General features: G+C 37.8%; 1 protein-coding gene across 1 annotated transcript in view; it reads left to right on the top strand.

Annotated features, from left to right (window-relative positions):
- Nucleotides 1-22,268, top strand: part of RBMS3 (RNA binding motif single stranded interacting protein 3) — a 755,361-nt gene that overhangs the window by 654,408 nt on the left and 78,685 nt on the right. The window contains exons 10-12 of the mRNA XM_044678877.1: nt 10,753-10,778; nt 12,797-12,800; nt 15,764-15,815. Of these exons, the coding sequence (XP_044534812.1) occupies nt 10,753-10,778; nt 12,797-12,800; nt 15,764-15,815 (82 nt within the window). The remainder of the gene's footprint in view (nt 1-10,752; nt 10,779-12,796; nt 12,801-15,763; nt 15,816-22,268) is intronic.

Raw genomic sequence — 22,268 nt, 5'->3', positions numbered from 1 at the left:
CTTCTTCTTCTTCTTCTTCTTCTTCTTCTTCTTCTTCTTCTTCTTCTTCTTCTTCTTCTTCTTCTTCTTCTTCTTCTTCTTCTTCTTTCTCCTTCTTTTTCCAATTTCCTCAGAATTCAAAATTTTGAACCCCAATGAAAATTTTGGGATAATCTGTCTTCATGCTTTTAATAAAAAGTTATTTTTTTTGTTAGAAAGGAAAACAAACATTTGTTTTAAACTAGACATTTTGAATATCAAATATCACTAATCAAAATTCTGATTGAATGTTGCAAGTGTAGATGAATCAGAGCCATGTGGATTCAATTTCCTCTAAAATATTTGTGGGTTTGAAAATGAAGACTATTCAGAAAAATGTGTTTTAGATCTTATCAATCTCTAGGGGTATTGAAAATAGTGAAAAGATGCTCCAGAATCTGCAAGTCTAGTTTCAATAGCTTCTATTTAATTTTTCTCTCCTGCTAATTGCTTTCTGGAAAGCTTTGAAAGGAGTAAGAATTTCTACTGCCTATACTTTTGAAAGGCAAGACTAAGTAGCATCCCATCCAACAGAAAAGTCTTGAAGCAAACCTCCAATGAACTGAAACCCACTTCCTCTTAAAGCAGACCATCCCACTTTCTGATAGGTCTAGTTGCTGGAAAATGTTTCCTTATGTCAAGCCCGCATTTGTCTCTTTACAATATCTAGCCAATGCTTTTGCTTCAACAATGGGGGACAATAGCATCAAATGCTTTTCTCACTAGTAACTCATCCAAAGACTTGATGGCAATGGTCAAGCTGTCCAATTCCTCTCTTCCCCTGGCTGGCCACCCCCAGATCCTCCAATCAATCTTCATGTATGTACACTTCTCAAAATACTTATTTTATTTGACTTTGCTGAGTTCCATGTTGCTGTTAAGGCAATAGTTAAACTACATTGAAGAATGACAGTTAACTAGGCGACCTGAAGACTAGAATAGTAGATGTGGTGTCAAGAAGACCTGAGTTTAAATGTGACTTTACTAATGTTTACTAGTTATATGACCCTGGACAAGTTATTTAAACTTTGTCTGCCTCAATTTCCTCAACTATAAAATGAAAATAATAAGAGCAACTATCTCCTAAAGTGTTGGGAAGAGCAAATGCAATTGAATTCTTAAGGAGCTTAGCATAGTTCAATCATGTTTGACTCTGCATGATACCCTCCCACCTTTTTTTTTTTTTGAGCATTATTTTCTCAGCAATGGTAATGGAGCAGTCTGCCATTTCCTTCTCTAGATCATTTTGCAGATGAAGAAACTGAGGCAAACAAGATTAAGTAGACCATACTGTCCATAGGGCTCTTGTTAAAGATTCCAGAGTGTTCTGCCATTTTCTCTCCAGTGAATTAAAACAAAGGTTAAGTGACTTGCCCTGGATCACACAGTTAGTGAGAATCTGAGGCCAGATTTGGGCTCAGGTCTTCCTGATTCCAGGCCCAGCACTCTATCCATAAGCCTCCTCTTGGCACATAGTAGGTGCTTAATGAATGCTTCTTCCCCAGCCTTTTTAGTGCTATCTGCAAATAGAGAGTTTATAAAGCTAAATAGGCAGGATTTGCCTTTATTTGCCTTTAATATCCTTAGATACTTTCTGCTTTCTTCACCTTTTTCTCCATGATACCTTAGATGTCCAGGACATGATTTTTCTCAGATTTATAAAAAGCTACAGTGAAATAAATAAGATATGGCATTTCTATCTTAATATAAATGAGGTTTTGAAGATCCATTTTCTATCTTAGAAGTATTTTTATTTAAAGTCTTCTCTCTAAGTATGTAAATTAAATTCCCCAATTAAATTTTTTTTAAGAATTCATGAATGAATGGAAGTAGTTTTACTACTTGTTGTTATGCTTTTTTTTTTTTTTTTTTTTTTTTTTTTTTTTTGGTACAGGGGAGGTGGAGGCAGGAGTCAGGCTGATTTCCCTGAAATTACTTGGATGATTTAAAACTCTTTCACATGTGTCAGTTTTATGTTTTATACTAATACTTCCTCTCAATCCTAGTTAAATTTCTTCATAAATTTTTGATTAATTTCACAAGAAATATGCAAATATTTTAAATGCTATTATCAGGCTTTGATACCATAAAATTATTTAATTCAAAACTACATAGTTGCAGGAAAGAATATGGAAATTTATCATGATGGATTTCTCTAGTCATGCGCATTGTTTATCTTGCCAAAGTCCTAGTTGGAATCATTTATATATTTATGGATTTTATTTTATTTTTTAAACCCTTACTTTCTATCCAATCAATACTGTATAGTGGTTCCAAGACAGAAAAGTAGTAAGGGCTAGGCAATGGGAGTTACGTGACTTGCCCAGGTTCATACAACAAGGAAGTATCTGAGGTCAAATTTGAACCCAGGACCTACCATCTCCAGATCTGGCTCTCTATCCACTGAGCCACCTACCTATTACTGTAATTTTTTTTCTTATGAACTTTAAATAGATGTATGAAGTACTTGGGATGCTCCAGGTGCTATGTTAGGCCAAATGATACAAATATAGAACATATTTTCAATGAGGAAACATTTATGTATAAAAGATTGATTTCAGATTGGACTAGTAAGTCACATGGATGGTAGAAAGGAAGATGGTACATCACAATTTCCAGAAATAATAGAAGAGTTAACATAACTCTTGTTCCTAGAACAAGAGGAAGAAGGGAATGAGGTTTTTGTACTGACTACAGGACAAATGAGAAGAATGTGACTGGGATAGAACAGAGTTAGAGCAGACTTTCACCAATCAGGATAACACGGTGCCAAGTTGGAAGCCCTTTCAAAAACCGATTGAGAAGTCAAGATGCTCCACTCCTTGCTTTTATTATCTAATAATATTAATGAGGCTTTTACTGTACATGCTGTTTATTTTTTAGAGGATTTGGGATGATTTGACAAAGAATATGATATCCGCTTAATAAAAGCTCTATTATGAAAAGGACCTACTGTACTTGGAAGAATTTTCATTTTTTATGTTGGGATGCAACTCTCAACTCTGTAATAAATATTACTTTAATAACTCCCTAATTTTAAAAATGCTAGATACTTGAACCTTTCAAGAATTCTCTCTATTCTCATTTGTTTTTAATTGAAAAGATTGTAATTAGTCAGTTAATGAATCAGTTATTGGCATTTGCATTACTCCAAATAATATATTTCAGATTCTTTTCATCTGAAAAATTCTATCAAGTCTGTAACCAGACTGTAACAGGAAAACACATTCTGCAAGGGAGGTGAGTAAACGTGAGGAGTGACCTACTTTGGATTGATGAATGGCATTGAGAAATTATATGGTTTCTATCAAGCACAAGTTTCACATTAAGAAAAATCATAGAGATTAAATTTAGTAAAAAATGATATTACAACTATAATCAATTCCCATTTTCATTAGGTTAGTGAGGCCCCCCACAATAATGAGAGGTACTGTGGAATCCTTTTAAAAACATTCAAATTATTATTGCTTAAAACATAACTTGGAAACTTAAAACAAGCAGACACCAAAAAGCCCCCAAACTAAACCACTTTCAAATTCTCTAAGGCATGTTTTGTTTTGTTTTTCATTAATTTAATCTGCTGGTAAGCTGACATTGATTTTTTTCTTTAGAAAACATCCTTTTTTTTTTCTTTTTACCATTCAAACAACACATAGGATCATGTCAAATGGAATTCTAGCACAAAGAACTGGAAAATAGACCAAGCTAAAAATATGAGCCTAAATGAATTGTAAATAAAAGGGAAATATTTCCTTTATATCTCATGTATAGCTGACTTTTAAAAATCACATTTTTCAAATCAAGAAAGCAAACTTCCTTTTCTTTTCAGTTTTAGCTGATTAGTAATTTTTCAACATACAAAGAAATTAAATTTCCTTTTATATATTGATTTTTTTAATTGTTTTAGTGTTATGAGGACTCTTCCTTGAAATTCTTTACCATTGTGAACAAATGTTCAATGACCAGAAAGGAATTTTTTTAACATTCAACTAAACAAATGCATAAAAAAAATTATGTAGAAAACCAAGCTCTCTGGATTGTTTGCAATTTGTTTAAAAATATGTAAATTATAGATGAGTACTCATGTAAACATCCTCTGTTTTTGAGTTCCCTTTGGATTTGTTTTACTTAGTTTTTTCTCTTGATATTGTGACTATTGTTTTTTAATGTAATCATAGTATATATTATTCTTATTCTCTGTTCATCTCTTCATGTATATCCCTTATTTCTTTATATTCCCAATATTAGTCATTTCTAATAACATAATACGATCAGCTATCACAATCTATTCAGCCATTTCTTCCCATTGAATGCAATTGTGTAATTTCTAGTTATTTTGTCATTACTAACAAAGATTCAATAAATATTTTGATGCATACAAAGCTTTTTACTCTCTAATTAATGAACTTAGGGCCTAATTTTAGCAATGGGATCCTTCAGTCAATGAGAATGAATAACTTTATAGATTTTGGTGTATATTTCCATTTTGTTTTCTTTTTTAAAAATCACTAAAAATAAAAAATAAAAACTTCTAAAAAATATTACATTGCTCTTGCAATGTAATATTAGGCCTGTTTCTCAATGTTCCTGACAGCATTTAATTTGATTAACTTAACCTGTCTTGTTTTCAGTTAACATACATTACCAGGACCATATTTAGCTAGATTGGCAGGAGATAGAATCTGTTGCCAGGACCATACTCTTTTCAAAAACAAGTTTTTCCAGTTTCATTGTACCCAGTGGAACTTTCTTTCAGTGTGACAATCCTTTAGGAATGCAGGAATACCTCTATAGGATAAGTATTAAAGTAAGACTTTTGAAGAATATTTATGCTCTATACACCATTAATGTCCCACCAGAAACTAAGTTTCGATTATGTGTATGCTCAAGCTTAGATTTAATACTAACCTCATTGCAGATATATAGGGGCTGTCCAAGTATCTATCATATTTAACTTATCTATGGTTCTATTCATTTCTTTAACTCCCTTTTTATTTATTTTTGTTATAATTATCTAGTTCTGAGAGGGGAAAATTAATGTCTCCTGCTTTTATTATTTTGTTATCTATTTCCATTTATATCTCATTTAGTTTTTTTTCCTCTAAAAATCTGGATGCTGTAACACATGGTGCATATAGACCAAATATAGATAATGTTTCATTATCCATAGTAATCTCCAAAACATAATAGAGATATAATTACTCTGTTCATCCCTTCCAATTATGTCCTTTTCAGCCCTCACTCTGTCAGAGATCATGACTGCTATCCCTGCCTTCTCTGGGTCAGCTGAGGAATAGTACATTCTGCTCTAGCCCTTCAGCTTCACTTTCTGTGTATCTTTCATTTTCAGTAATTCTTACAAAAATACATTGTCAGATTATGTTGTTTTTTGTTTTTTTTTTATCCTCTCTGCTATCCATTTTCTTCCCATGGGTGAATTCATCCCATTACTTTCAGTGTCATAGTTACTAGATGTCTATTTTCATCTACTCTGTTCCTCCTCACTGTTGTCCCTCTCTACCTTTCTTTCTGCCATACCCCTTTTCAAATGTCTAAATTTCTTTGATGAATACTTCTCCAATGCACATTCCTGCCCAAAAATCCTTTCTTATCCTCTCATCCTCTCCCTTTGCCCTCCTATTTCCAAACTGACCTACCTTTGCAATAGTCCCTCTCTTCTTCCTTCCCCCTTACCTTTTAATTCTTATTTTATCCACTTTTCCAAAAATCCTTTCCTAATCCCTATAACTGTGCCTTCCTACTTTAATCCAACTCCTAATTGCTCTTTTTTTCCCCTAATTTTTCATCAACCTCTCTTGTTTGGTTTTTGAGGTCTTTTTAAAGTACTACTAAGAGTCCCTTCTGAGTTTGTGGCCATTTTTTTTCCCTGTTCTTGAAATAGGTGTTTTTACTTTACAGCCCCTCTAAGTTTTAGCTAAGGTCTTCTCTGTCCCCGTAATAGTTATCAATAGTTGGATTCTTTCTTCTTTGCTTGCTCATTTAATTTGCTATTTATTTATTATTTTAACAGTCAAGCCAACAGATTTAATTACTGGCTTTTTACTGAATTTTCAGTCTTCCTATTGTACTGGAGTATGTTGCAGGTTTCAGAATTTTTGTGTGTGTGTTTGTTTTTACCTGGGTCCTAGTTAGTTATTCTAGTTGTTAATAGTCCAGGGTCTGATGTAATCCTGGATCTCTTGCTCAGGCCCCAGTCTGTGATTGACCTCAAGTGGTCTGACCAGAGCCTGTGTGCAGTGGTGTCCTACTCCAAACAGCCAGTTGACCTCCCCTGTGGCAGCAAACGGAGACTCAGCTCTCCTAGGAATGATCACAGCTGAGAGGGCCACAGACCCTCAGCAACCACATTCACTAGTGTGTGTTCTCTCTTTACTCCTTCTCTCCTACTTCCACAGCTTGAGATAGAGCATGTGCCTAGTCTTCATTCCTTGAGCCTCCAAATTTCCTTATTCGCTAGCAGCAAGGTTTGAACTCTTGCTCCCATGGCCCAGTGTCCACAGACTCCATGGTTTCCACTCCTTCATACCCTAGCTGTGGGCCATCAGAGATCTCGGAAGCCAAGACCACAGCAAACACAGTTCTTTCTAGGGCTTTCCTTCAGTGGTATCCTCAGAGATGCAGGCTTAGGGGCTCTGCAAACAAGATGAGGTTGCTGGTCCTGCCCCTAGGGATTATCTTGTTCTTTCTACCCTCTTTTCTCTATTCCTGTCCCCAGGGCATGCAGCAATGGTACTGATGCAGAGAAGTCAGAGACCTTCCCCCTAGCTACTCCTAGTTGTTCAGCTCCACTCTGGACTCCTGTCTGTTCTTGTTGCTTTTAACTGAGAGTTTGTTGTGTTATTTTTGGTTGTTTGTGGGGGGTATTGGAAGGGTGAGAAAGTTTCATATCCTACTCCACCATCCTCCCACAATGCATCTGCCCATTCTAGAAAGGAATTTTGAAATATTTTTTACTCACTAGAGTGGTGACTAATGGGTGACTTAGTTTTTATTTTTAATTATGTTTAACTATGACATTCTGGCTTTTTTCTCTTTCAGTAAATAGAGAGCATAAAAGAGAATTAGGAATAGATTTTATTGAATCATACCATATTCCTCATAGGAATATCCTCACTTTCCTTAATGTAAAGGGTATAAAAGGGGTTTTTGTTGGGTGAATATTAAAAGGTTTGGTAGCCAGGGAATTGAATAACTGTCAATCCCCAATTAAAGAGTAACCTCAAGTCAAAATGACTTTTATGAAAGTTTATTTACAAATGAGAAGAGGAAGCTAAAATAAGAAAATCAGGGAGAGGAGAGGACAGGATAAATAATCAAAAACGCGAGGTAATTTGCTCAGGCCCCCCTTGTTAACTCAGCAGATCTATTTTGTCCTCTGTAGCAGGGGGCACATGCTTGAGCCCAAGGCCGGAGGGCTGGAGGGCCAGAGATGAATGAAGCAGAAACTTCAGTCACATAGTCTCTTTTGAGAGAGCAGTTCCTTTATAGAAGTCCAGGAAGATTTAGTCTTTAAACTCACCATGTGTAATTCCAAGGGAGAGATTAACAGCAGTCTCACTTAGTCCAAGGTCTCAGCCTTTATTTGGATGGAGCTCCTCCAGGTTCTAGTCTAGTCACCCACCACACCAAGAAGTGAGCAGCCAAGGGGCAGCTGTGTGGCTCAGTGGATTGAGAGCCATCCTAGAGAAGGGAGGTCCTAGGTTCAAATCTGACCTCAGATACTTCCTAGCTGTGTGACCCTGGTCAAGTCACTTGACTCCCATTGCCTAGCCTTTACCACTCTTCTGCCTTGGCACCAATATACAGTATTGACTCCAAGATGGAAGGTAAGGGTTTAAAAAAAAAAGAAGTGAGCAGCCAAGAGCCATAAGGGGCTTAGCCACTAGGGCCTCTCCCAATCAAGGGAACCTCCAAGAGGCTAGTGTCTCCAGAGAAGTTATGGTAGTCAGTCAGCCTTTTTCAATCACCAAGGTCTCGGGTCCCAGCCAAAGCTCCTACAAGTCCAAGTCATGATCAAGAAGAGAGCTGAACTCACTGAACTCTCTTTTAAAGGGGCTTCTTTTGCGTCACTTCCTGTGCCTTCCTCTTAGTTTACGTGTCCAATCACAACAGATGCTTTTCTTAGGACTGCCCAGGATGCAGTCAGTAAATTCTGATTCGTCACTCACTCTAGCACACATGAGTCACAGACTTCCCAACTTGTGAATTAAGTGGAGTTGTTTACATTTTTGGTCATTAGATTTGAGAATAGGCAAGGTAGATTTAATCTCATTATCACACTAGCTATTTTGTATAGGCTTGAACATCAGCACCTACCCTTTGGCTTTTTTTCCTCTATCCCAGTGTTTTAACAGATACCTGGTACTAAAATCAGATATTTTAATAATTAAAAACAAGAAAATAAAAGTCAATTTAGTCATGCACAACCTTAAAAGTCACACTATCCATAACATGCTATTATGATTAAAATTCTCTGGAGACTGTATCCTAATTTATAATTACTTATTAAATAGTGAAAAACAGGTCAGAGAAAGAAAAGGCAAATAGTCACATGGCCAATCACCTAGTTAGTTTGAACTCACTGCTCACCTTGCATCTCTGTTTACTCCCATTGCTTGGCCAGAACAGACCCAGGAGCTTGATCCATAAACCATGACATTACTTTTTGGGGGTCTCACCAATTAGACAGTCCAGGTCAGAAACATGAAACAGGAGGCAAGCATCCCAGGAGTCTGGTGGGATGAGAAGCAAGCATCTTCTTGGATGCCAGGGAGTCATGAGGCTTCTGATATCTTCCCAGAGTATTCATATATACTCCACTCCACAAGCCTTGGGTCTTGTTCTTAAACCACCAGAGAATGGATTTTCAAATTCAATAAGAATCATTCCTTTTAACACTTCAAGACTGAGCTGAAGGTGCCAAAAAAGGAGCGTAAACTGGTGTTCAATTCTCACAGTGCCTTACTGAGTATCTTTTATATATGTCTCACCCTAACGTGATGTTTCTCATTCTTTATAAGCAACCTGACACCATCTCTGTTACCTTCACCACAATAGTGCAGACACTTGTCTCCTTATACTTGGATTGTTACAATAATTGCTAATGGGTCACTGTGCTCCAAGCATCTCCCAGCTCCAGGCCGTTCTCCTCTTAGCTGCCATAGTGATCTTCCTAAAGTGCGGGTCTCCATGAAGAAAGTAAGAGCTGAACAAAACTTTGGAGGATAGCTGGAATTTGGGTCCTTTGGGGATTACGATAGGACTTTACAATTAGGGGAAAGGATGTAAACAAATATACAAAGGCTGGCAATTTAAGTGATGTCAAGTTGTTTTGATTAGGATGGAATAGGGAATTGGAAGTGGGGGACAGTGGGAAATTTAGTTAAGAAGGTCAAAAGAGGCCAGATGGTGGAGGGCCTTGACCTGTTCTCTGGCCTCTGTATAATTTACTTAACTGACTTTAGCAGACTCTAGAGCAGTGGTTCCCAAACTTTTTTGGCCTACTACCCCCTTTCCAGAAAAAAAATATTACTTAGCATACCCTGGAAATTATTTTTTTTTAATTTTATAGAAATTAATAGGAAAGACAAATGCATCTGTGGCCATCACTGCTTCCCTGGATCGGTACAGCACCCACCAGGGGGTGGCGGCATCCACTTTGGGAATCACTGCTCTAGAACATCATTTGCAGTTTTCTCATAGAACTAGGTCTGATTGCCAAGAGTTCAAGAAATCTTAAGCCTGACTTGGGATAAGAACCAAAGCAGCTGCTACATGAGAGTTACAGAAAAAGCCAATGACTGGTTTTGGGTCATGATTGTTGTTGTTTTAGTCTTGAATTCATGCAGACCATCATCTTTTCTGATATGTCATGTTTGTATTCCCTCTCTTTTTCTATGAGTGACCTGACAAAGCAAAATATTCATAATCAAATTATATCCTCCTATTGTTTGGGGGACTTGCCCATAGCTGCCACCCTTCCAAGTGTCCAAAGCAAACTGTAACTTACATTGTTCACTCCTCGATGTCGCTGATTAGTCTCCTCGTTGGGGGATGTAGCCATACCCAAATTACCACATATGAATCACATTATAGGTTAGGAGCCTTCCTTACAAAGCAGATGTGCGTAGCTGGCTTCTTTGATATCAGCTATATAGATCCTAAGCGAGGCAAAGTAACCCCAACAGCTAATATTTATATGGTTCCTTAAGGTTTGCAAATTTTCTCTCTATCTCTCTCTTCTTCTTTCCATATAGTACACACACACACACACACACACACACACACACACATACACACACATACATACACATATAATCTATATACATGCAAACACACATATACATACACATGATCTTATTTGATCTGAGTTCACTTCCACCTTGGGAGGTGAGTTACCATTAACTCCATTTTATAGTTGAGAAAACTGAAGATAAAAGCATTTTAGTGATCTGATCTGGAATTCCAGAGTCACTAAGTTTCTAAAGTACTGGATCTTCTTGATGCCAAATCCAGCACTTTATCTACTATATTGTCTGGGGCTTACGTATTGTGGATAGAGAGACATCTTTGGAGTTGGGAAGATCTAGATTTGAGTCTCGCCTAGGACACACTTAAGCTATTTAACACTGAATAAGCCCTCCTAGTGTCCTCGGGTGATTTTCTAACATTATAAATTACAGATGAATTGCTAATCTCCTTCAACAGAGATAGTTTTTACACTGGAAGTTCCCCATATTGTGGTAGTCCCAGTTATTTAGCAAAGGGAACAAAAAAGGGATGGAAGGTAGAAAGCTAAATCAAACAATATTGACCCACAGGATCGTATATTTGGAGCTGGCAGGGCTTCTACTCACATTCAGCTCTTCACCTCATTTTACAGAAGAGGAAATTAACACCCAGACAAAGTATAGGACATTCAAGATCCCAGAGTTGGTAGCACAACTGGACCAGAAAAAACTAATAAGAACATATGATAGTCATTCGGTGCATTTGATCAAACTGGCTATCCAAACTCAATCTGTGCCAAGTTCTCAGTCTGTGGTACGCAGGCCCTAAAAATTTATGACTCTCCGTTGAACTGTAGGATTTAGACATTTAATAGCTTCCATAATATGTTAAATTGATCTGATAGCTATATTCGATGATTTCGAGGCCAAAAGGATGCCAGGTTCAGTATACATATATGAGTGTGGATGTGTATGCTTAAGAGAAAATGGAAAAAATAGCCCTGGTCTCTTTCATGGTCCCTCTTGATGCTTCAAAAATTAAATCTACATAGGTACTTGTTGGGTCAGGTACATGCATTAACAGTAGAACAATTCGATTCAAATAGCTTCATTTCGTAAGCTTTTAAAAATACATAAAAATGTACTTTTACCCATTTTAAAATGATGTTTTTGGTTGGAAAGGACTAAGGAAATTTATAGAAAAGAAATTGCCAACCAACAACCATTCACAGGACAGGCAAGCAAAAATCAAGGTGCCCTGAGAAAAAGAGGAGGCGGCAGCATGGGTCAGGCAAGTCAAGCTGTCACCATCTCCATCACTATCTCCTTTAAGACCCTGATGGAGAGAGCACAGGAGTCTGACCCCAAAAGCCTTAGAAATGATCTGGTTGGGGCAGCTGGATAGCTCAGTGTATTGAGAGCCAGGCCTAGAGACCGGATCAAATCTGGCCCCAGACACCTCCAAGCTGTGTGACCCTGGGCAAGTCACTTGGCCCCCATTGCCCACCCTTACCACTCTTCCACCTAGGAGCCAATACACAGAAGTTAAGGGTTAAAAAAAAAAAAAAAGAAATGATCTGGCTACCAGCCCAGAGCCCTCAACCACCAAACTGGGAAATGGCCCTCATGGAGATGCAGCCTAAACCTGCTCCCATAGGAACTGCAGATACAACTACTAAAGACCCAAAAAAGAAAGCTTTTGTACCAAATCCTTGGTCCTATTCAGTGGTTTACTGTCTGAAACTAATATGATTTTATAAGTGTAGATGGCATAAAGAAGAGGTGCGACTGTCTGTTTTGTCATTGCACCCTAAAGACCATGAGGTTTTCCTATCTGAGCTGTAGTTGAAATCTGCCCGATGTGGGGTCTCCCCATCAGAATGGGAACTCTTTGAGAAGAGTCATTGCTTAGCTGCTTTTTTTGTATCCCCAACACTTAGCACAGTGCTTTGCCCACAGTAAGCACTTAATAAAGATTTTATTCATGCATGCATTATTAAAAACATATGAAATGCTCGTGTATCTCAGAATATTTAATGAATGAAATTCATGAATTTCCCAAACTCCAGTCATCAGTGTGGAAATGAAAAAATCATGGAGCCCAGAAAATGGGCTCCATGGAAGCTTACCCAGGGTAGTTTTGTAATATCATCGCCAAGAGAGAATTCTCAAAAGGCAGAGGCTAACTAGAAGCATTCTGGGTAAAACTAGAATCTTGGTACCACTGGTGTGATGATGGTGAGCTTGATGGTCTGTGTTTAGGCTAAGAAGATAGACCCTATGTGGTGCATCTTGTTCCCCACTTACCTCTCCCCTCTAGTAAAGGGGAAAAGTTGTCCTACAGTCAGAGATTAGAAAAAGGTCAGCAGATGTGTTTCTCACACAGGCTGTCATCCTCTAGCCCAGGGGTTGGCAACGTATGGCTCTCGAGCCATATCTGGCTCTTTTGAGGGCCAGATATGGCTCTTTCTGCAGGAGCCATAAAGTCCATTTTTTTCCAGGCACTGTTACAGGAGCAGCACTATGAGCACTGTACGGCTCTCACGAAATTACATTTTAAAAAATGTGGCGTTTATGGCTCTCATGGCCAAAAAGGTTGCCGACCCCTGCTCTACAGAGTTAACAACTAGCTAGAGGAGCAAAGTTGGCATGGTATGAACTCAAAGGCAAGGAGAGTCAAGGAGTTAAGAGTCCAAGCATGAACAGACCAGAGTGTATGCATAGGAAGATGGTGAGAGTAATAATAATAAAAAAGACAGCTACGAAAAGACAACTCGTCATTTCTGTGCAGAAGTCTACCAAAGGAAAAACACAAAAGAAACAATATTAACTTTGTATTTCTAGCTACAAAACATGTCTTGTTTCAGTCTCTTTCTCATTATTCATATGTTATTGGTTAGTCATTTTTCATTCGTATCCAATTCTTTGTGACCTCATTTTTTTGGAGAAGAGTTTTCTTGGCAAAGATACTGGAATGGCTTGCCATTTCTTTCTCCAGCTCATTTTACAAAGAAGGAAACTGAGGCCAACAGGATTAAGTGATTTTTCCCAGGGCATGGTTAATAAGTCTCTGAGGCCAGATTTGAACTCAAGAAGGGGAGTCTTCCCAGCTCTAGAACTGGTGCTCTATCCACTGAGACACCTAGCTGCCTCATTACTCATATGGCCATTGCTTTAGGCCAGGTGCTCATCACCTCTCACCTAGAATCTGACAGTGACTTCCCCAGGGATATCCCTGGTTTGCATCTTTGCCCAATCCCACCCATTCTCCTCACAGCTGCCAAAATGCTTTAACTTAAGCCAAAGTCACTTTCCTGGTCAGAAATAAAATAGGAGCCCTTCCATTTGAATTAAAAAAAAAAAAAAAAAAAAAAAACACAAAACCTCTTACCTTCCATCTTAGAATGAATACCGGTCCCAAGGCAGAAGAGTGGTAAGGGCTAGGTAATAGGAGTTAAATGACTTGTCCAGGGTCACATAACTGAAGTGTCTGATGCCAAATTTGTTTCCAGAATCTCTCATCTCTAGACTTGGCTCTCAATCCCCTGAGCTGCCCCCATTTAACTTTTAAATACTGTTCACTAAGCTGACCTACACTAGTTTTCCAGCCTCTCTGTATATTACTTCCCTTGTTACACTTAATGTTCCAACCTTTGTGGCCTCCTCTTCCTTACATGCCGCAGCTCCTTCTCTCATTTCCTCATGACATTTGTACTGGCTCTCTCCCCAGCCTGGAATGCTCTCTCCTTCCCTTCACCTCGTATAATCCCCTCCTTCCTTCTCAACTCAAGTTCCTTTATCCCCATGAAGCCTTCCCTGATCCTAATGGCCTTCCTATTAAATTATTATTATTAAAATTATTATTAAAATTATCTTCGATTGTATTAATTTCAAATATGTTTACACCAGTGATGGGCAAACTTTTTAAAGAGGGGCCAAAGGAAAGGAAATGCTCATCTGTCAGTCTGTTTCTAAGGCAACTCTTTTGAAGTTTCATTGTATTGTATCCTACTCATTGTATTCATCAGATTAGGAATAGAATATTTCAGAGGGCTACATCTAGCCCACAGGCCATCCTTTGCCCATCACTGGTTTACACAAATTTGTGTTTTCCATGCTAAAATGTAAGTTCTTTGTAGGCAGGGACTCTTCCACTATTGTCTTTGTATTCCAGACCCCAGCACAGTGCTTAGAATAATACTAGAGCACAATAAATGGTTATCATTTGACTGATAGACAGTAGGGGATCAGTTTGTCCCTAAACAATTCCTACCTCTCCCTCATCAAATGTAAGATAGAAGAATGAGAAGAATAATGATAATGGCTATTTACACCGCACTTTAAACTCTGCAAAGTGCTTTAAGTCCATTATCTCCTTTGAGTGTCCCACCACCTCATGATTAAAGTGCTACAATATTATTATCCTCATTTTACCAACGAGAATGGGTAGAACCAATGAAAGGCTATATATAGCTAAAAGATATTCAAAATAAGATTTGAGTCTACTTCTCCCATAATCTTGCACCATGACCAACATTATAGGATGCTAAGGAAATAACCAGGAAGCAACAAACAGAATCTCAGGGGTTTAAAATGGGTGTAGAAACAGGAAACAATAAAAGATATAACCGACATCTGATAATCATGAAATTTATACATGGAAGGAGCCTTAGAGGTCCTATTTTCCAATAATTTCATTTTACTGATAATAAGTCTTATATCCATATGGTTTAAGTGATTTGCTTTAGGTCCCATAGATAATAAGTAAAATAGCATTCAAAATCAGTATCATCCTCTCTTTGGTTTGCTTTACTGAGGCTTAGTTCAAATAGTCTTTCTGTACCTAGGGTTGCATTGAGCACACCTCTCTCCTTCTGCTTGGCTAAAGTATTGAACACCACAATTTTAGGGGTGCTAGGAATGCCACCATATAAACTTGTCTTTTGCCCATTTATGCCTGCAACTCTACTGTTAGGGATTCATTTATTTTGGTTTTGTACTTCTAGTACCTTGCACAGTGCCTAATAAATACTTGTTGCACTGAATAAACCTGAATTAAGTAAAAACTTCCCTCCATCCATCTCAGTAAAATGGGTATAATCTGACAATAAAGTTTATCAATTAACCAGTACTTATTGGGGTTGTTAAAAGTAGGGGAATGGAACTAGCCACTGCCTTCAAGAACTTTACATTTTAATGGAATTGACAACTACCTAAGAATAAGATTTATGGTTGAAATAGTGAATGTGTGGCAAGAAAAGAAATGAAGAGTAGAAAAGAGTCTTGAACAGTGATGGTGAACCTTTTCGAGATAGTGTCTAAGCTGCAACCCTCACATGGCATATGAGCCTTCCCTACCACCCCGCCTTATCCCAGATAGTGGAGGGAAGAAGCACTCCCATTGGGCTGCTGGGCAGAGGTGCAGAGAGCAACTTGGTCCCACATCCCTCTGGCTTTCTAGTAATGAACTCTAGTGAACTCTGTATTGAGGCAAGGAAAACAGCACAAATGCCCACAGAGAGGGCTCTGACTGCCTTTCTGGCAAGTGTGCCATAGGTTCACCACCAGAGGTCTAGACAATAAGTTATAAATAAAGCAGGAAATCATGAATGGGTTATCACAGTTTTAAACTAGTGGCAAACTGTACTGAAACATGGTAGAAATAGGGTCAAGCCAGGCCAGTAAAAGAGAAGCCCTCAGGGACATGCTTTATCCTTCCATTAACAAACTGATATGTAAAGCAGACAACAGCTAGCATCACACAGTATCTTCTGTGGGTATGGCCCCAAAGTGTTAAAAGGATTACTCAGCACAGAGCATCAATAACAAGAAGGAAGATATTAATTATCCCTGTCAATCCCTAAGTAGTGTTCTAACACATTAACTAGTTAGGAGTGACTTTGGGAACTTAAATGATAAGCATCAATAAACCAAAGTTTCAGATTCAATGAAGTTACAAATTACTGTGGTAGTAAGAATGATGTTGACGTCTACTGCTGAAGACAGTTGCCAATCAACTCAATCCGCAAATCTGGAAAGTTGTATGTCATTTGCCTTTGTTTAATCTTAGAGAATGCCAATACTTCTTGTGCCCCATTTCACCACATGTAGTATCATTGGAGGAAATTCCCAACTGCTTACTTAAAAATAGCCTTATGACTCTATGGCTTTATTTGGGGGTTTCGGTTAGGTATGACTTTGTTCTCACAACAATGACCCATATGGAAGTGTGTTTTGCATGACAATAAAAACAAAAAAAAATTAATAGCCTTATAGATTGGATTAAGCACTGAACCTAGAGCCTTGAAGATCTGAGTTCAAATCCTAACCCTTTGGCCTTGAATGAGATACTCTTCCTCTGTGTGCCTCAGTCAATGCCTTGGGTTTTACCTATTGAATGAGAGCTTAGGATTCCAGTAAATCTGTCCTACCATTGCATTTAGTCAACTAGGTGGGAGGGAGCTATTGATGTCTTTTTCAAGACTGTTCTTATTCCCCCCCCAAAAAATGCATGGTAATATGGACATGGTTATTAATGTTATCAGATAACTCTATATCAAGTTGATTTTGCATTCAGATTCAAAATCCACACAAACTCATCCACAGTGTATTAAGGAATTATGTGTGTTGATGGTATGCATGATTCCAGATGGGAACTGAATCTGTTCAGAAGAGCAGGAGTAATTGATGGATGAGTATTCTGGTTAATCAATGGATGCAACACTGAGTGCTCCAGATGTTCTCAGCTATGTTAGAATTCCAAATGTTGCCGTTTCAATTTTCCTTTATCCAAGAATTACTCTAGTTGGCTAGTTCTAATGACTAAGTCAAAAGCATCTGAAGGAGCATGTCCATCACTGCTTATAGGAGAACCACTTTTCCTCTGCAAAAGATTTTGTTGTCCAAAGTGCTCAAGTCCTCTCCTAGAAACTTCCTTAAAGGATGTTCTCAGGTCTCTTCTTGGTATGTTCTGTTTTTTAACGGACTTGGATGTGGTCTCTGAGATCCTGTGAGATCAGAAGAATGGAATGGAAGTGGACACAGATGACACTGGAGCTGTTTCCACAGCTGGACCCACATCAGCCAGAGGAGGCGGTCCCTCACAGATGAATTAGCTGGCTGAAGTACATGATGCAAACCATCTGCTTCAATGGGAACAAACAAAAACAGCCTGCCTTTGAAGATTGCCTCCTGAGAGGGGCGAGGAGAAGGGGGAGGAGGGGGAAAAGGGACAGTGTTCTCTGGAATGGAGCTGAACATTGCAGTCATTGGCAGGCCAATGTTTTCATGCTTGCTGTTGCATGAACTAAAGCAAAAATATATGTTGGAAACCTCTGGAGTTGGTGTTTTTGTTGAATGTCCTCCCCCATCTGAGCCCCCTCCTGCCCTGATTTTCATTTTCAAAAACAGTCTACAAAGAGGAAGGCTAGGAGAGCGAGGCATGGAAATTTCTATTCAGAATTTCTTTTTTTTCCCCCTTATGGGCTACTTCATGCCAGCAATAAATTTCAGCAGAGAAACTATGAGAGGTCAGAAAAAGCATTTCTGTCATAAGATTTATTTTATCAGTATTTCCAACACTGCATTATTACATGCCATTTTAAATGTAAAATCAATATTTTTCATTGTCCAGGTGATGACAAAGCCTGTGGTCCTTTTTTCTGGTTGGTGATTAGCCAATAGAATGAAAGTAATAACCAGACTCTCCTCTACCCTTTTCTCAAGGATCAAAACATCTCCAATCAACAAACTGCCTATTTAGACTTTTTTTTTTTAAATTTGGGCATCCCAAAGGTATATTAAACTCAACTTGTCAAAAAAAGAACTCATCATCTTTCCCTTTAACCCTGTCCTCCTTCCATATTTCTTTCAAGGATACCATTGACCAGTTTCTCAAGTGGCAGCTAGGTGGGACAGAGAATAGAGTCCTATACTTGGAGTAAGGAAGACCCAAAGGTTCAATGCATCTCAGACATTTTCTGTCTTGGTGGCCTCGAGAAAGTCATTTGACTTCTTCCTACCTCAACTCTTTCATTTGTCAAAATGGTGATAATGACAGTGCCCACCTCCATGGTTGTGATGAGGATCAGATCAGATGTTGGCAAAGTGTGTGGCAGTTAGGCTGCACTGTTGGTTGAATGCAGGGTCTGGAGTCAGGAAGACTCTTTTTCCTGAGTTCAAATGTAGCTTTAGGAGTAGCTATGTGACCCTGGACAAGTCACTTAATCCTGTTTGTCTCATTTGTAAAATGAACTGGAGAAGGAAATGACAAACTATTCCACTATCTTTGCCTAGAAAACCTCAAATGAGGTCATAAAGAGTCTGCCACAAGTGAAAAACAACAACAACAAAACATATAAACTATTATGCTAACTATTGAGATTCCCCTCAACACAAATCTTGATCTCTTCACGCTCCCTAACCTTTATATCCAGTCAATCACTAGGTCTTATTGATTCTACATTTCAACATCTATTATATCCATCTTCTTCTCTCATCTCCTGTCGCTATTCTCCTCATTCTATTCATCAGTCTACAAACACTAACAATATGCCAGGAAATGTGCTAAGTACTGATAATATAAAGAAATGCCAAAATAAAAAGCTCGCCTGGTCTATTGCAATAAGTTTTTCATATATCTTCCTGCTCCTAGTCCCTCCTCTTCCCAATTTATCCCCAATAATCTGCTAAATCAATAAACGTGAAACATAGAATCACATAATTTTAGGACTCGATGGAAACTCAGAAGATAATGTCCATTCTATTCCTGAAAGGCCTTTCTAGTATACTTAATAAGTGATCATCATTTAGCCTCTGCTGTTCTAACCCTGTTCAAGAAGATTAAATGATTCCTTGTTACTTCCAGGATACAATGTAAACTCTGCATTTTAACATTTAAATTTATGCATCATCTGGCTCCCACCTATCTTTCTAGAATGATTTCACATTATATTCTATGTTTCAGTTAAATAAGCATACTTACTATTCTGTATACATTTCTTTCTATCTCCTGTCATTGTATTTTTACATAGGTCTCCACTCTTTGACTCCTCAAATCCCCAACTTAGAATGGACCCCCTTCTTATCTTTTCATCCTCTTGAATGTCTGGTTTTTTCAAAGATCAGCTCAACTTTCACCTCCTACTTCCCCTGTCCTCAAGGTATCAATGAGCCCCCCTACCCCAAAATAGTTGGCTTTTATATCATATATAGCCTATAATTGCTTAACCATTCCTATGATATATACTACCCCCTCCCAGCTGAATATTCTTCTGAAGGACAAGTGTCATCCTATTTAACTTTATCTCCTCATTACTTAAGAAAGAAGTTTATTTATATGATAGGAATAGGACCTGGACCTATGATTTCATTAATATAAGGAACCTCCAGATAAGAAAATTCCCTCTACCAATACATATTAGTACTTATAATCTTACAGAACTTTACAGAGTGATGAAAGATCTCCCAAAGAGTCAAAAATCAGCATTGGTCAGAGTTTGAACTTGCATCTTCCTGCCTCTGAGACCATTTCTCAGGACCTCTGGCCTTGCACAGAGTAGGTTCGAAACAAATGCATGTTTAAAGAATGAATATTAGTGAATTGGATTAGGGTGCATTAACTTTAGGCTTTGGTTAAAACCAATGCAGCTACACCATGAAATGGATTTTTAGAGCTTTCATTTGGGAAATGTATGATAGGAAGAGAAGATGCAAAGATGATAAGGAATATATAGTAGGCCAGAGTCCTCCACAAGCATTCCCACCCTCATCCTCATCAGGAGAAAGTGAAGGGCATGAACTCTGTAGTGAACTTATATGAGCATGTAGGGAATAGTCTTGTAGGATGAACAAATATGGACAAGAGTATCTGAATTGCTGAAGAGCACATACAAATCAAGCAGATCACATATTCATTTGAATATCATGGGGGGAATATTGATGGAGTAAATCTCTTCTTTTTTCCTTTTTTTTCCTTTTTTAAATTTTTAATAGGGGAAGGAAAAAGTGTTCCATGTCTACAATTTGATCAGCATATGGAAAACCTTCCACAAATACATTTTGCTTATTTGTCATCGTTGTCATCACAATTAGCACTGATAGAATTTTAAGGTTTTCAAAGAAGGTTACAATATTAATTCACTTGATTCTCACGACTACTCTCTAAGATAGGTGCTATTATTATCCTCATTTTGCAGATGAGGAAACTGAGGCAAATAGAACTTAATTTAAATAATCACTTAAATAATTAAAATGTCTAGGACCAGATTTGAACTGTGTAATTATAATGCTTGGAGTTATTGGAAATTATTTTAAATCTTATGGAACTCAGATCTTTCTGATTCTATGTCTAGAATCCTTTCCTTGGGGTCAACTAGCTGCCTAGTCTTGATCCTTGAAGGGGTGGTACATACAGGATGCAAAAGGAAATGAATGAATCTTCAGAAAGTCAGGAATGACATCTGTGTAGATTCCAGTTTCATAAATTTAAAGAAGTGAAAGCATGATCTGCTTTAAAGACCTTCCTTTTGGTTGTGCAATGGCTATTCCAGGGCCACATCTTGTACTTGGCCTGATTTCATCTATCTCCTGGGGTAATGTTGCTCTGGTCACTGCTACTTTTACCCCAGGATTGAATCCTTCCCCAATTCAATCCAGGGCTCCTGTGGCTTAAAGGATCAAGAAGTGGTGGTTTATTCTACCTGGGTTAATCAGCTAATCAACATTTCAAAGGCAGCAAGAATGTTATGAAACTCACAGTCCAATACATGTCTTTGTGTTGAAAGCAAGTTTCTTGGAAATAACCTTCATCTCAGAAAAAGGTCACATATGTCTAAATATTATTATTGTAGCTCTTTTGGTAGTGGCAAAGAAGTGAACTCCGAGGGAGTCTCTGTCAATTGCAGAATGTCTGAACAAATTATTCTATATAGATAGGAAGAAATATCACTGTAATGTAAGAAATTATGAAAAGCATCATCTCAGAAAAACCTGGGAAGACTAGAATGAACTGATGTAAGGTGAAATGAGCAGAATCAGGAGAAAAAATTGTGCAATAACATTATAAAAAGAAACAATTTTGAAAGGTATATTAACTTGGATCAACAAAACAATGAATAAATTGGAGAGGATAAATGATGAAGTATTCTAACCAAGTCCTGAAACAGAAATGGTGGATTCTAGGTACAGACTTTTGAGATATATACTAATCAAGTCCTGAAACAGAAATGGTAAACTCTAGGTACAGACTTGAGATATACACTAACCAAGTCCTAAAACAGAAATGGTGGACTCTAGGTACAGACTTTTACTTTGGGACATGTATTTGTTTTACTATACAATTTATATAATTGTTATGAAGATTTCGTTTTTCTTTAATTTACAGTGGGAGAGAAAAGGAGGGAGAAAGGAAGGAAGGAATAAAGGAAGTAGGGAGGGAAAGGGAAAGGAAAAACAAAAAGAGGATAAGAAGCCATTGAAGCATATTTTTTATTTTTCAGAAGAGAATATAAAGAAGACCAGAAGGAAATACATATAAGTAAGATATTACTGAAAGGTTCATGCTGACATAACCTATATCAGACTAATTACCACCTCAGGGAAAGGGGAAGGGAAGAAGCAAGAAAAGATGAATCCTAAAATATCAGAAAACGATCTTTAAAAATTGTTTCTACATATAAATGGAAAAAAAAATTAAATTTGAAAATCAGAAAGTTTCATGCTGATTTTAAAATTATTAAAAACAAAAACTATACATGATATTCACAATTTGATGTACAATTATCTTCTTTTCTATTTTTTTGTGGAAATGCTCATTTTTTTTTAAACCCTTGTACTTTTCGGTGTATTGTCTCATAGGTGGAAGAGTGGTAAGGGTGGGCAATGGGGGTCAAGTGACTTGCCCAGGGTCACACAGCTGGGAAGTGTCTGAGGCCGGGTTTGAACCTAGGACCTCCTGTCTCTAGGCCTGATTCTCACTCCACTGAGCTACCCAGCTGCCCC

Source organism: Gracilinanus agilis, chromosome 5 (genome assembly GCF_016433145.1).
Source record: "Gracilinanus agilis isolate LMUSP501 chromosome 5, AgileGrace, whole genome shotgun sequence".
NCBI lineage: Eukaryota > Metazoa > Chordata > Mammalia > Didelphimorphia > Didelphidae > Gracilinanus > Gracilinanus agilis.
The sequence above is the reverse complement of the archived record's forward strand: the minus strand, read 5'-3'. Positions and strand labels throughout refer to the sequence as shown.